Source organism: Mesitornis unicolor, unplaced genomic scaffold (assembly GCF_000695765.1).
Source record: "Mesitornis unicolor isolate BGI_N332 unplaced genomic scaffold, ASM69576v1 scaffold19211, whole genome shotgun sequence".
NCBI classification, from domain to species: Eukaryota; Metazoa; Chordata; class Aves; order Mesitornithiformes; family Mesitornithidae; genus Mesitornis; species Mesitornis unicolor.
Genome location: NW_010164882.1, coordinates 101,549 through 117,522, shown reverse-complemented (window position 1 = coordinate 117,522; position 15,974 = coordinate 101,549). Strand labels below are relative to the sequence as shown.

Below are 15,974 nucleotides of genomic sequence, written 5' to 3'. Positions count from 1 at the left end.
TTCTGCTGCTGTAGTCCATGGAGGGAATTAGAGCTCACAGTGCTCCCAGAAATCCTGCTTGAGCCTAGATTTTGCTTGCTCTAACCTAATGCCTACCTGAAGTCCACTCCTTCTGAAAGTATCTGAAACCAAGAAAGAAAAACTGGTTTAGATAGTCTGGGCTTGAATGCAGATTCATAGCCTGTTTTAATGTGTATTTTAAAAAGCACATGAGCTGTCCTTGAATAAAACCAAGTGCTGACAAACTCATTTTCTAGACTCAGGGTATGCACATATTGGCATGAATAGGAGGACAGCTATTACTGATGAGCTCCGTGTGTGGACAAGTTAGTACAGCGAGCACGGGCTGGAAGGAGCCGAGGCACGACTGGGGCTCCTAATGAGGCCTAGATTAGACTTTGCCAGAGGGGAAGGCAAGGCAAGAACGGCTCTGAACTCCTGTCGTCACCTGTGGTGGCTGAGCACAGACACCCCTCGCCGTCCCGGTGAAGTCAGCAGCGCCGAGCCGGGCTGGAGCCGAGCCCCGTTATCTCTCCAGGAGCGCTGCTGACAGGGCAGGCCTGGGCTTGTGCCGGGCTGCGCTCTGCCCTGTGCGCAGCTCCGCTTTCCTCCACAGCCGCTTTTCTTCAGGAGGGTTTCGTAGAATCCCAGGATATGAGGAGCTGGAAGGAACCTGCAAAGCTGATCCAGTGCAACCCCTGCCACAGCAGGATCACCAGAGCAGGCACACAGGAACACGGCCAGGGCTTTGGGTGTCTCCACACAAGGACACTCCACAACCTCTCTGGGCAGCCTGGGCCATGCTCCATAACCCTCACACTCACAAAGTTTCTATTCATCTGCAGCTTGAACCTCCTGTGCTCCAGCTTGGGACCATTGCCCCTTGTCCTGGCATTGGCCATCCCAGAGCAGAGCCTGGCTCCTTCCTCCTGACACTGCCCTTTCCCAATGGATCCCCAGGAATGAGGGCACCCCTCAGTCTCCTCTGCTCCAAGCTCCAGAGCCCCAGCTCCCTCAGCCGCTCCTCAGCAGGAGATGCTCCACTCCCTCCAGCATCTCTGTGGCCCTGCTGGACTCTTTCAAGCAGTTCCTGTCCTTCCTGACCTGAGGGCCCAGAACTGAACACAATATTCCAGATGAGGTCTTACCCAGGTTTGGGTGGCCACCAGAGGCCTGGGCTAGTTGAGGTCCCCTGTTTTGTGATGGTATGGGCACCTGAGGCCCTTGGACCACCTCTGGAGAAGGTGCTCGTCCTCCCATTGAGCCTGAGCCCCAGAGACTGTGACCTTGGCCCAGCGCAGGTTGTCCCCTGGTGCTACCCCAGAACTAATGGCAGGTGAACCCCAGCCTCAGGCTGTCTGAGATGCCACCAGAGACCGGCTGTCAGGTTTGCCCTGGCATCTCATCATGCAGTGATGCGACGTAGGGCTGCAGCCACTGCTGCTCTTAAACACCGGTGTCATCTCCACATTTGGTTGACAAGGGATCAAACAAGTCCTTGCTGCCTGTGTGTTTTAGTAGATGCTTGCTTGAATTTTGGTGGTGGTGTGGCAATAGCAGATGGGCAGGTTTCCATCTCCAAGCATGGATGGGAACTGGGCTGTACTGGTCCCAGTGCTAACCCAGGGAACCTGCTGTGGCTCTGACCACACAAGATGCACCACTTCTCTACTGCTGTCATTTGCCACGATGGTTTTGGGGCTTGCATGCAGGAAAGCGAGTAAAGACTGTGCCACATGAGCCTTGTGAGCCTGTCTGTGTCTGGCTCAGTCTGGGGGATGATATGTGGTGGTCACCTGTGCCTCTGTCTGGGTGTTGAGTGCCCAGTGTTCCCATCTGGGCTGTGTAATGGCTTGGGCTTGCAGGGGGTGCATGGTATGGGGTCCAAAAAAGGCTTGATCTGAGATTTGTGCTGTGGCCGAGGTAGCACTGCAGGCAGGTCTTTGTAATCAGCACTCTCTGCTGTACCCAGTGAAGCCAAGCTTAGATCACATCATTTCTGCTGGTCTGTGGCTCGTCACAAACTGCTAATTTTGATTGCACGGTCCGCTCCAGTGCAGCAGGCTGCCCGTGTACCTGCGGATCAGGCGCTGCCAAGGGTTTTCTGATCTCTGTCGTCTCTGTGGGCAAAGGATCGCTGCAGATGGGAAGAGATTTCTTGCACAAATGCTGGTTTGGGATTTGCTGTTAGCTCCGTGCTAAGCCTCCAGACAGACTTTGGACCAAGTTAACTGGGTGATACTTAGCTCAGTGAATTCTTTGTAAAATCTTGAACAAACCAGCAAAGACTGTCAATGGTAATCACGGTGATTAGATCAGATCCCTGCAGGGTTTCAGCCTCCCCAGAGTAAACATCTGCTTTCAATAGCGAGGTGCTGCACATTAGGCAGACTGGGCCTCAGTCCAACGGAATGTCATTGTTTACTGCTTTTCCTATGCATCTTCCTTTGCTTTTCAATCCATACCGTGCTGTACTTTTGTGTGTACCCTTCTTTTGTTTCTTTTCAGCCATGTAGTAGGAGTATGCATTGTGGTTGCTCAGTATTGAGTGCTTCTGTTGCTTGTTATTGAATGCTGGCTCCGGTGTCGTTCCAGTTAAGCTCTATGTACCTTTTGTCTTTGAAAATCAATGGAGAGCAAATTAAAAAAAGGACTAGTTTTCCTGGTACCTTTCATTTAAAACAAAAATATTGCATTTATGTTTGCTCGTGAAGAGAGAGGTTTCTAGGGAGGCCGGTCTGGGAGACAAAATATGGTTTGTGCTTTTAATAAGCATCAGGAACCGTGGGTTTTATGTTTTTCCTGTAGAAAACCTTGGGTATTTCATAGGCACTCTCATCTAAACAGAAAAACAATATTCCAGGGCATTGCCTTGTTTACAGCAGATGTTGCCTTGTGCTGCAGAGTCTTGATTTGCAAACAAGTCAAGGGTCTTGGGAATTCTCCCGAGATCTTTTGGGGGAAATAGGTAATATTAGCCACCACGGGCCATGTGTGCTGCAGATGTGGCAGTACAGCTAGGAGGAAGCACCTGAGGTGGCCCACTGCTAAAACCTTCCTGTCAGGAGCGAGGGCCGTGGTTGGAGACGGGCCATGTGTGCTGCAGATGTGGCAGTACAGGTAGGAGGAAGCACCTGAGGTGGCCCATTGCTAAAACCTTCCTGTCAGGAGCAAGGGCTATGGTTGGAGATGTGTGGTGATAGCAGGAAAAATCAGATTGAAGCAAGTTCAGACTCCGCAGGGACTTGGGAAGATGCTGAGGTCTTGTTTGTTCAAAGGCTGCACTGAGCTGTGACCCTTGCGGAATTGGATTTGCCAAAGACGAAGGTTTGCTTAAGTTCCCTTAAAACAGGAGAGAAAAAAAAAAGCAACACACTGAAAATAATTGAGTTTCTGGTGCTTTAAAAGCTTCTTAATGTTCTTCAAGTTCTTTTTTTTCTGCAAAAGTACGTCCTTTTGATTGCAGTTCAGGCTTAGCACAGTACAGTACATCTTGCCACAGAATGAGTAAATGAGCTCTGTTCTGCAGCTGCTATTGAATGACGATGTTGGAGCATGCCTTGGCTTATCAGCGAGGCTGCCTAATGTATTCCAGCCTACCTGAGCCTGCTCTGCTGCAGCAAACCCAATTAACTGTTTTGGTACCTGCTGTATGAATGGTTTCAGCAGTCATCACAGAATGTCAGGAGTTGGAAGGGCCCTGCAAAGCTGATCCAGTGCAACCCCTGCCACAGCAGGATCACCAGAGCAGTCACACAGGAACACGGCCAGGGCTTTGGGTGTCTCCACACAAGGAGACTCCACAACCTCTCTGGGCAGCCTGGGCCATGCTCCATAACCCTCACACTCACAAAGTTTCTCCTCATCTTCAGCTGGAGCCTCCTGTGCTCCAGCTTGGGACCATTGCCCCTTGTCCTGGCATTGGCCATCCCAGAGCAGAGCCTGGCTCCTTCCTCCTGACACTGCCCTTTCCCAATGGATCCCCAGGAATGAGGGCACCCCTCAGTCTCCTCTGCTCCAAGCTCCAGAGCCCCAGCTCCCTCAGCCGCTCCTCAGCACGAGATGCTCCACTCCCTCCAGCATCTTTGTGGCCCTGCTGGACTCTTTCAAGCAGTTCCTGTCCTTCTGGAGCTGAGGGCCCAGCACTGGACACAACATTGCAGCTGTGGTGTGAGCAGGGCAGAGCAGAGGGGCAGGAGAACCTCTCTGCCCTCCAACCACCCCTTCTCATCCACCCCAGGATGGCGTTGGCCTTCTTGCCTCCAGGGCACATTGCTGGCTCATGGGCATTGCTGCCACCAACAAGTTATGGGGGCTCTTCATTCTGTAGCATTTCAGTGTGCCCTGGCCATTTCTCGCACACCCCTGGCTCTCTGCAGCACAAGGAGCACACCAGGAGCTCGCCACAGCACAGCCTGGCGAGGCGGCTCATGAGCAGAGCGTGGCTCATTAGCTTTACACTCATTAGTTCCTAAAAGCCTTCTGAATCAGATTTGGGGGCATGAAGAAGAGATTTACAGTCTATCCTACCAGTGTGACAGAATGTTCCTAGTCAGAAAAAGAGAAAATGGGCCTCTCTGGACCATTCGAAGGGGTTTTATTGTTTAGCTGTTGTTTTTCAAGATGCCTCAAACTATTTGGCTTTGTGATTGTCTGTTATCTTCAACTCAGTCCTCCCACAAAAGGGCAAATACCTGCTTTTACTGAATTATTAACAACAATAGATGGAGCTTATGTATCAATGAAAATTATAGACGTTTCCCAAGGCGATTGATTTAAACGGAGTTAAATTTAGTGGAAGCTTCTACTGGTGTAATGAACGCTCATTATAGAGCCTAATGTGCTTTAAGGGCTTGAAAACCTTCTCAGTAGGGAAGTCAGGCTGCTGTTTTCCAGCAGTGGCACAGATGCTGCACCGTGGCACTGCTGTCACTGTGTCCGTACCCCACCGCTCCGTCCCAACGTGTCTAACCTTGTGGGTTTTTTCCTCTTGCAGAAGACCACCTCCCAGCCGGCTTCCCGACCATCGACATGGGCCCGCAGCTGAAGGTGGTGGAAAAGGCCCGCACGGCCACCATGCTCTGCGCTGCCAGCGGTAACCCCGACCCCGAAATCTCCTGGTTCAAGGACTTCCTGCCCGTCGACACCGCGACCAGCAACGGGCGAATCAAACAGCTCCGCTCGGGTAAGGGAGCAAAGCAAGTAAGCCTTCCCTACCTCCTCACTCCTCCTCCCTTTTCTCTTTACTTGCTGTTATTATTTTTTGGCTGAGACGCAGTTCTGAAACAAAATGTCCATTTGATTTGAGCTTTGTTTCTTTTACTATATAAACCCAGTTTTTGGAGCTGATCCTCTCTGGCAGGATATCGTGGCTTCTTAAAAGGAGACATTAGCATGGACGTGCCTTTTGGGACACCACCTGGATTCCCTCTTCGATAGACCAGCTTGACATTGCCCCAGATCCTTGGTAGGCTCAGACTTCTCACTCCCAACTCAGCAGGGCTCAGATGCTGTTAATGGGAGCACAGCACAAACCAGGACAATTTGATACTGGTTGAGATTTTACAGCCAGTGGTCACGTACTGCTTCACTCCTTACATGGACTCTGCAGCATGGTGCTCTGCTTTCCCTTGAGATCTTTGTCATTCTTGCTGTGTGACACCACGAGAATAAAAATCCAAGAAGCAGCAATTCTCTGGATTTCAAAGGAAGGTGGACACAGTTTTGAAATACACCGTTTCCTTTTGATTTTTTGTGTGTTTGATAAGCCAATTACCAGCTTTTGAAAAGCAGACGGTTGGTTCTTGTGGGTGGCTAAGAATGCACTCATTTTAGTGAGGAACTCTTGTTTTAATGCTGCACTGTTCGGTCTCCCAGGACTGTGAGACCCATTAGAGAATTAAAGAAAATAAACCATTGCTTTATTCACTGATGAAGTGCAGCTCCCCAGCGTGAGTTGCAGCGGCTGTTTAACAATGTACAGCAGCACTACACAGCAGCTTTAGTCTGCAGAAAAAAGCCCACAGTACCCTACAGGATGTACAGAAGGGAATAGAGATGGAAAGACTTGGGTCTAGAAAGGTCTCGCACTTAAATAAATCACACGCACAGAATGTGAGGAGCTGGAAGGGCCCTGCAAAGCTGATCCAGTGCAACCCCTGCCACAGCAGGATCACCAGAGCAGTCACACAGGAACACGGCCAGGGCTTTGGGTGTCTCCACACAAGGACACTCCACAACCTCTCTGGGCAGCCTGGGCCATGCTCCAGAACCCTCACACTCACAAAGTTTCTCCTCATCTTCAGCTGGAACCTCCTGTGCTCCAGCTTGGGACCATTGCCCCTTGTCCTGGCATTGGCCATCCCAGAGCAGAGCCTGGCTCCTTCCTCCTGACACTGCCCTTTCCCAATGGATCCCCAGGAATGAGGGCACCCCTCAGTCTCCTCTGCTCCAAGCTCAAGAGCCCCAGCTCCCTCAGCCGCTCCTCAGCAGGAGATGCTCCACTCCCTGCAGCATCTTTGTGGCCCTGCTGGACTCTTTTCGAGCATTCCTGTCCTTGTGGAACTGAGGGGCCCAGAGCTCACACAATATTCCAAATGCACTCTCAGAGGCAGACTTGCCTGGCCATGGTGTATTTCTGGGCACTCAAAAGCCAGTTATTACAAGTGCTGCTGCCAGGGCAACACCATCTTCCTCCTAGCAAGGTGAGCGCCTTGACACATTTCCCTATGGCAGGAGCCCTCTGCATAAATCTGATGATGCTTGGATGATAAGAAGTAGGCTTGTACTTGGGGGAGTGGGTAATGAGACATCGCTCTCATCAAAAATAGAACCCAGCCTGACACTCCTGATCCCACCTTGATGTAGCAGCGAGTGCTAATTATACTAATGCGTTTATAGCTTATGAAATTTCCCAGTGACCTTTAGCTTATCTCCCCCACAACATGGTTTAATCTTGATCTGTTTGTGCTGAGAGAAAATATCACACTTGTTAATTATTCTGAGAAGCTCTAGGAAGCAGCAGTAGGAAAGTGCACATGGATGCGTTTCACTTCGTAGCTGACTTAATCTGCATCAGAAAGTGCCACAAATGAGCAGCAAGGCAGCTCCTGATGCACTTGCTGTACGTTCTCCAGCCTCCTCCTTGCAGGCACTTGGCTGCCTCTCTACCAGCTGCTTCACAAGTTTAGTGCGATAGAAAGTTTAAAAACAATCTAGTAAACCCTGTCACTGTGGCCAAGTTTTGCTGCTTATTCGCTGTTCTTGAGCAAGATCTCAATTGAATATTTCACCTGGGATTCAAACTCTAGAGCTGGCTGCTTGCTGAAGACACAGTAATTACCAAGGGAGGTGTCAAGGGAACCTTTCAGAATTCAATGAGCAGCACACATCCTCAGACTTGTGAAAGAAATTGATTGGCTCTTTAATGTAGTAAGGGAGGTTTCCGCAGTTCAATGCAAGAGACTTCCAAATATGAGTGAAGTTGTCTTTTCAGGGACCTGGTGACACGATGCCAAGATTCACCAAGGCTCTGCTCCTCCCTGGAACGAGCAGGGAGCGAGTTTACTGCTTCTCATGGGGCACAGATTCAACCCCTGCTCGCATTTGTGGCCTTTCCCTGTATTTGTAGTTGATATGAAGTAGGGCCTGCACTTTGAAGTGCCCGAGTCCCGCTTACCTGACTGCAGTCACCCCATGTGAGCAATGCGATGGGTTGGGCAGTCTCTGATCCATTCTGCAAGGTGCTAATTGAGCTCTCCAGCCCTGTGCCATAGTGGGGCAGGGTTGTTTTTCAGAGAAAAGAGTATTTAAATAGAGACCTCATTATGCGGGTGAGTTTAATAGTTTGCAAAGTCTCTGCTCCATTAAGATAATATCTTACAGCCAGCCTGGCATATCTGCATGAATGTCAGTTTATACAATCTCAATCTAAATATATGCTCATTTAATTTCATTTAATTAAAACCCAATAAAAGCTAGACAGATGTAATATAGTTAAAATAGCTACAGCACGATGTGAGCCCAATATTGCCTATATGGAGCGTCCGACCTTCAAGGAGTACATAGTATATTGTTATTCAGAGGTACTAAACAGAGGTCAGAAAGGTCAAAGCAGCTTTGGAGTCTGACTTGAGAGGGGGTTGAGAGCTGGTTTCATTTCTTCAGGGCTCCTGGTGAGGAATAAATAACTGGAGGTGAAGCAGCAGCTTGGGAAAGGTGCTCTCTTGTGCCACTCACCGTTGTGTCAATCCTCAGGGGTCTCCAGGCAGGACTTTTTGAACTTGTGTGCAGCCAGACCACGTGCCTAGCGGGCTCTGAACATCAGTTTCTAGAGGTCTGTTCATCTTCTGTCCAGGTACCAGAGAGTTTGTGGCTTAAGACAACCAAGCCGTCATCTCAGGCTCTTTTAACCCCAGAGGAGTGGTGTTTTTGTCAGGAGCAAATACACAGTTTATCAATCTGCCCTGCATCCTCATTTACCAATTACATCCATATGTATTTTTCTCATTAAACCTTCCGACAGCATAAGTCTCTCCATTTAAAGAACGTTTTTTTCCCCTTTCACCCCAGTACATGGATCTTTCCTCCCAGGTAATGCTGAATTCTTTTTAAAGTCCAGCTCTTGGGTAGTTTTGCCAGTATGTGTTGGGCTAATTGCTCCAGAGATGAGAACACAAATAAATACATGTTTTCATCTCTCTTATCACAGATCAAGGCAGAAGCAAGGTCTCTGACTCATGCTGGTTGTACCAAAATTCTCCCTTGCTCATCTTGCCAATGCTTCCCACCGCTTTTCTGCAAATGCAGTGGCTCAGGACAGCTCCCTGCTCTCCCACAGGGTCCATAGCTTCAGTCATTGCCTCTCAGTCGTTGACACAGGATCTAAGGCCAGCTCTGGGCTGGGCTGGGAAACCTCCCCAGCATGTTAACTCATTTAAAACCTGTTCAACTGAACTGATTTTAAAACTGTCTGGACACTGTGGTATTGCAGGCGATGTACATACGAGTTCTGGCAGCAAGAATCAGTGCTGCACCTCTAACCATGTTTTAAAATCATTTGATGACAGGGCATAAAGTATCTCAACATAGATCAGATTGTACTGATGCTTCACAGTTCTTCCATAAGGGTTCTTGGATCACAGGCTCCTGAAGACTTCAAAGCCTCCTCTGATGGTGTTCGTACTTTCAGAGCTCTTGAATGTTTCCATTGAGTTTCATAGTTGAAAAATTGCTTTTCCATCTTCTGAACAAAATATCAAATTAGAATAAACAAATACTCTGAATGTTAACATACAGCTATCTTTGCTGTGTAAGGCAACTCCAGAAATTCAGGAGTTGGTGTTATCTTTCATCTAGTAAAGAACTTGGTCTTACAACAAGTACCATTCGCTTTTAATCACCATCCATTAACTGAGTTACGGATCCATGCCCTAGACCCTTGTGTGGCTTTCAGGCAATTAACTGCAAATAAAGTATCAGAGAGGGCTCTGCTAGAGACTTCAGTCGCTCACTGCCACAGAAGTGTAGGTGTCCCTAATGAAGCAGTGGGAGCCGGCTCACCAGATCATCTCGCTGCGTTTACACACTCAGAGTTACCAGCAAGGACTTCAATTTTAGTCTTGATCCTATAGGTAGAAGCAGTACTTATCTGGAAACAAGAGAAATACCCAACCTATAAGGAAGAAACTTGAAAAAAGAGGTGCCTGTCCCAGTGAAATGACAGTAACAGCCACATCCTGCTTGGCTGGTAGCAGCCAGCAGTCAGTGCCCAGCAGAAGACATCCTGCTCCCGGCAAGGAACAGCTTTGGCTCCAGACATCAGATGGGCATTGACGTGGGACAGGGTGTGTAAGGACAGCCCAAAAGAATGAGGATTGGAGAGCGTTATCCAGAAGGATCAGGAAATGGAAACAGAGATGGATGCTCTCTCAAAAAGGACCGGCCAGACGAGGGTTGAAGCAATAGCACTGCCAACCAGTTGACAACTGAAGTTTTATATCCTGGAAGAACCTGTACTGCACATCCTGGTCTTGCTGTGTGAGGCTCACACAGACTCCCAGTTGCAACTGGTGGCAAATAGCCAGGCTCTTTTGTAATCCTTTCACTTCTGGAGATACTTTCCCCTAAAACTGTGTCAGGAAGGAGTGGAAAGCTCTGTCGGAGCTCTCTGGGGTCCAGTGTTGCATTGCACTGATGCCCAGTTATGCCCAGCAAAAGCCTTGGTTTCTCTGTTTGTTGTTGCTTTGGTGTGATGTCGTGGTGGGTTAGGTTCCTACAAGAAAGTGGGGTGTTGGTAAATCTGGAGTGAGTTCGTGTCAGCAGAGTGAAGTCCCTTCTCTCTTCCACACTGGATGCAAATAGCTGGTTTCCAGTGCATTGCCCTATGTTTTGCCTTGTTTTGGGTGCCTGGCTGAGGATGTCAGGGCCAGCATCTGTTCCTGACTGAAGTGAATGTAAGGGGTGTTATTCAGTGTCTGTTATGGAGGGGAAACGTTTCTTCCTTAATGAGTGTTTCAAACCTTTCAAACCACACAAGGAACTGGATTTAAAGTTTGATCCTGTGGTGCCCTTTGCATAAAGGTGATCACAGGGCATAGGTTGGCCTCAGTGCCCATTCAAGTGGATGGACATCCATCACTTGATGGACTCCTGTGTTGGCACTCTGTGGCCCATGAACCTTGGTCTCTTTGAGGGACACCCTGAAAGGAAAACAGCCCAAGGTGCATTCTCATGTGGTATGAAGGGCGAATGGGAACTTTGATTTCTTCTGGATGATGAAATTTGGGGTCCAACAGCAAAGCCTTGTGCTCTCTCCATAATGATGTCCTCTGGGGGAAGAGTGAGTGTCTTAACTTTGCAGAGGTGAGCGAGACCCAGAACAAAACACGGCGCTAAATACAGCGAGCCTCTGTGCTGCTCCCACAAGGGTTGGCTCACATTTGGAGGTCAGGAGGGTTGGGATTTAAGGCAGGAAGAAGAAATGAGCTGGTCACACTTCTGTTTTAGGGAATCTCCTTCAAGTGTGAAGCTGATCCTAGACCTCTTTGTAGACAACTGTGTATTAGAGAAAGAGTTTAGCCTCTACAGGGAATAGATTTAAAGATTTGCTGCGAGTCTTTTGAGGTCTAGGGCAGAACAACAAACCCTGTTTCAGCCAGATGACAGAGAAGGAAGTCCTGGTTTTGCCCCTCGGGCTTGTGCTCAAAGTCATTGCCCCGTTCCCATGGGAAGTAACGCAATGTGGTGATGCTTTTCTTAATGCTGAGAACTGGAGCAGGGGGTGGGATGTGAGTGGGGAGACCAAACAGAACAAAAATATCCCTTGGCAAACTTTCCAAACAGGCAAAGAGAAATAACCCTGTTTTCCATGGCTGCGCTATTCCATACGGGTATCTGTGGGTATAACTGTTCTGTCAAGGGTAGCGATAGTAACTAAGATAGATAAATAAGCAGCAGATTTATTATTGCAAGGAGAGAGATTACCCACAGCTTCAGTCACTACAGGATCTTTCCTGATGCTTCAGTCATCTGTGGATAGAAAGCGCCGGAAAATATAGGCAGCCATAAAGTTGAAATGGGGTAATGTCATCTTGGCAGAGGAAGATGCTAAAATGAGTAGCTTGAATTGCTGCTCCCGCTTAAAGAAAGGCCTCTGCCTAAAGGAAGGGTAGTTAGAAAAAGGGTACGTATAAATATTGTAATTCCTTTTTAAGAGGCAAGTTAAACATGCTTAAAATATGCCTTCTTTGTATTTACAGAAATTCTTTTCTGTCTTTCTTTCCCATTGGGTGAACATTGTTGTGGATAATGGAATGAGCTGTAAATCTGAGATACACGGCACTCTTGTATGCATACTGGTATTTATTAATCAATACACTGAACATGATTTGACACACTGTGTCCTGTTTAACCCTGTTTTTCTGTCTGTTTAAACTCCTCAGTTTTCTTTGGTAAGTGCTTGGTATTCAGATCCTACAAATCTGCATAAAACCAACACATACCATGAACTGCCTACAGATTCGATCTGCATGAATCTCTCCCTTATACTAACAGCCTTCATATGTGCAAAATAAGACCAAGGGGACAAAAATGGGGATTAGAAGGGAGGGTTCCCTGCCAATTTGCCCAGCTGGAGCATCAAACCCTTCAATCCTGCTTGGTTATTGATTGTGCACTGAACTCAAGACACTGACCAGTGGATCCTCCACTTGCTAAACCAACCTCGATAGATGCTTGCAACAGGATAACTTAACCTCACTCCCAGAGAAGCCCTCCTTATAAGATACTCTTCATTACAGCATGTAAAATTATCTCCAGTGCCTTATAAAGAGGGTAGGGATCCCTTTCTCCAACTAGCATCCAAATGAGGCAGGATCGACCGAGGTCTGGCTAGCGTGCCATTGGTACATTACCAGAAACGACTTCGTTTCGAAAGATTTCTGTATGTAAAGTTAATTCTGCATGACACCAGTTTCTTTGCCAGAGGGAACCTGATGCAAGAGTTCTGTGAATGCGGAGAACGGCTCAAAACCGATTTGTTACGCTCTCCCCGTAGTTTGATTTCTTTAAGAGAGCAGATTTTGTCCCACTGGTCATTCTAACCTCAAAGCAAAGCTGCACCTAGCGCCCGCACCCATGCGCTTTCCACCCCCCCCTGCCCAGCCCACTCACGGTCACACAGCCCCCAGGACACCCCCTCCTTGTTCTGAATGAGGAATGCAGGGGCACTGCACCATCTTCCCAACGTGTCCTCCATCTCAACTGCTTGAACAGGGCTGTGGGCGAATGCGAGTGGCAGCCAGCAGTGCCACCTCAGCAGTGCCACCTCAGCAGTGCCACCTCAGCAGTGCCACCTCAGCAGTGCCACCTCAGCAGCTTACTTTGGCCCCCGTTCACCAGGGTGGTGGCTTTGATGGCAAGATGCAGGGCTGGATGCTGCACTCCTGGAAGCGATGAGCTTTACTAACCTCCTGAGAGTGTCACTCTGACTTTTATTGCACATCAGTTTCTTTTTGTTTTTCCTTTATTCCTGTCGCGCTAATACGAACTCTAGCTTTAAAAAAAAACAAACAAACTTTCTGCTTTTTAGTTATGATTTTCTTCCTTTCCTCTTTGTACTAATGCTTCTCTCTAATCTTATTTGCATTCAAATTACCTCACCAGGTGGTACACCGATCAGAGGTAAGAATGCTGAAATGTGCCTCCAGTTGTCACGTCACTCCATCTCCTGTCTGCCTTTGTCCCTTCTCCTCTGGTGTTTCTCATCCTCAGCTTTTACTCTCAGCCCTAACTCTGCCAAGCGCTCTCGCTCATCCGCACTCTCCCACTGGTGTGTTTCTTTTGGTTGGTTTTTTTCCGCGTGGTTTCTCGTAGACTTCATCCATCGCGGTTTTTGCACTGTTGGAAGGGGGTTATTCAACGGAAAGTTTGCAAACTGGGACAGGGTCCCTGGCCCTCGCCACTGGGGGGTCGACGTCTCCTGCAAGTCTTGCACAGTTGAGGTTTTGTGTCTAGGGGGGATTTAGATGGGTTGCTTTGGTGTAAGTGTCAGGAGGTAACATTTTCACAAGAGAACACTCCAATTCTTCGCTGCTGCTGCTGCTGGGCGTGAAATTATAATCAGAAAGACATTAATTCTTGAAAGTTTGAGCAAATCTGGCTCTGGGATCAGGAGCGCCTTTGCTTGCGTTCCTCATGTTTGCCTTTCAAGTGTGCTAACCCTCTAAATGTGGCGGTAGAGTGGGGAACTGCTGCCCCAAACCCCCTTTTCTGAGCCGGACGTGCCGATGTTGCTTTGCTTTTAAGTAGATGAATCAGAAGCACTTCTGGCTGCTTTAAGCCTTCATTAATTAAACCCACTCCTGCTTTGACAGCCCGGTGTGCTCAGTCCCTGGCCGGTTCTCACAGCCTGTATGCACCAGTAATGACTTTCCAATTGGAGTGTTGTTTTTTCTAGCCTAAACACTCAAAGCTGTCCCTTTAGATTAACTTTACCGCGTTAACCAGCATTACGTGCTAAGGCCCTTCTGAATTCTCTTGTGATTTTGGTTACCCCTGTTGACTGACCCCTGGGTTTCTCGACAGAATGAGTACCACCTAAAATCAACATGACCTCATTCGTTCAGTTTTCCCCCTTCTCTCCCCTTTCCTCCCCCCCTTTTCCCTGAATCACTGCTGGAAGTTAATAATCTGACTCTTTGGAACTGGTTCTGTTGCTGGGGGTTAATGTTTTCAGCTCCCGTTAAGTGATTTTAGAGTAAATGTGAATTGCCGTTTGATGCGTATTTGCATTAAGTTGCCTCTGTAGCAAATCTGGGTCAGGGGAAAAAAGACTGCAAACCTTATTTCGCTATGAATGGGTTTATATATCTGTCATTCCTCCCTTTGGAACCCTGGAGATTGACAGCTGTGATGTTACAAGCTCCTTAAACTATTTCTTCATCTCCTGTTTCTGCTGGAAACCCTAAACCGCAATGACAGATTGAATACTAACGAGCCGGGCGCTCCGAGCGCGCAGCCATCCCGCCCTGTCTGATGACATTAGTGACTCAGCACCAGAACCGCCTGGATGCTCCATACGTCCTGCTTGGGAACCGACCGCATCTCTGTGGAAAGAACCATCCATCTCATAACACATCAGTTCCTCACACCCCCCCCACCCCAAACCCCGCTCCCCACCCCCGTTTGAGTCCCGATGAGGTATTTGCAGAATGTTCTTGACGTGATTTCAAATACATGTGTCCTGTTTGAATGTCAAAGATGACATTTCTGTGCGAGCAAACAGAAGCCACGTGCCGCTCTCTGGCTTCTCCCAGAGGATTTCTGTCAGCCTAATGCCTTTTATTTAAAACGGAGGTCATTGAATTGCTAAAGATAACGACAGATTAGATGAAAGTGCTTTTATGATGGTGAGGTTGTGTCCATGTAGAAGTGACTGTTCTGCCATGTTCTATACCCAGCTGCACTCTTGTTCCTCATTAAGGTAAGTTTGATGCTTTGGAATCCATTAATTTGGTCTGAAAGGAAGGGTGAACTAATGACTCTTAAAGAACCCTTTCGGTAATAATGTTTGGGGTGGGAAGGGGTGGTTTTGGTTTGATTTAATTGCTGCTGTGACTGTGTCGCTAGGAGTTTTGTGTCTGGATCGAGCGTTACCCAAGGCCCTCGTGCCGAGAGAGCGACCTGAGAAATTCCACCACGCGCCCCTCCAAACAGGAGGAGGTTTTTCTCTCTAAACGCCTCATTTAACCTTACCCCCGCATATTTGGTCCTTTCTGTCTAAGCCATCTCTGGCTTCCCTGAAATGGGAGGAGCTCCCATCTATAATTCAGAATCTCAGCTTGTATCTTCACTCTTTGCCCCTCCGGGACTGGCCCAGATGGTAATTTAATCTGAAAACCCCTATTTGTTCATCAGAAAGGCACGGAGCTAGCAGATGCCCATCAGATTAGGCCGTAGCTATCTGCTTCAGGTGACCCACAGATAGTATCAGTCAGCAAGGCCATGTTTAAGCAAGTTCTGCCCCATTCTTACTTTCAAAGCAGAGTATGAGATGTTCGTTTCCAGCATTTATCTGGAATTGAAACTGTTCAACATTTTGGGAAACCTGGCTGCGTTTTCCTGCCCGGGGCTGCAAGAGAAAGCAGAGCACGGTTGTGTTTCTGGAGGGTGCTGGCCTGAACAGGCATTAGATCGGATGCACATGAGGAGGTAAAGGAATATCATCATCTCAGGCATTATCCGTCTCCAGTCAGATGTGTTTGTTACTTTTCTGTCACCACAGGAAATAGCTGAGGTTCCTGTATACAGGGGTATTTCTTCCCTGCAGAGGTCTGTCTGAATTCGCTTTAGATCAGCTCACTTGGGTGTCAGAAGCTGTCTGTCTGGGAAGCCAGGTAAACACCCACATCGCCTGTATAGCTGCAGCTGAACCTTTTCCAGTCCAGAGCAAACTGGTTTAAATATAGCTCCAG

General features: G+C 48.2%; 1 protein-coding gene across 1 annotated transcript in view; it reads left to right on the top strand.

Moving 5' to 3' along the window:
* Positions 1-4,996: 4,996 nt before the first annotated feature.
* Positions 4,997-15,974, top strand: part of PTPRF (protein tyrosine phosphatase, receptor type, F) — a gene marked incomplete at its 5' end in the record, with an annotated part of 108,754 nt that continues 97,776 nt past the window's right edge. Inside the window, 2 exons of the mRNA XM_010194457.1 lie at positions 4,997-5,185; positions 13,165-13,182. Of these exons, the coding sequence (XP_010192759.1) occupies positions 4,997-5,185; positions 13,165-13,182 (207 nt within the window). The remainder of the gene's footprint in view (positions 5,186-13,164; positions 13,183-15,974) is intronic.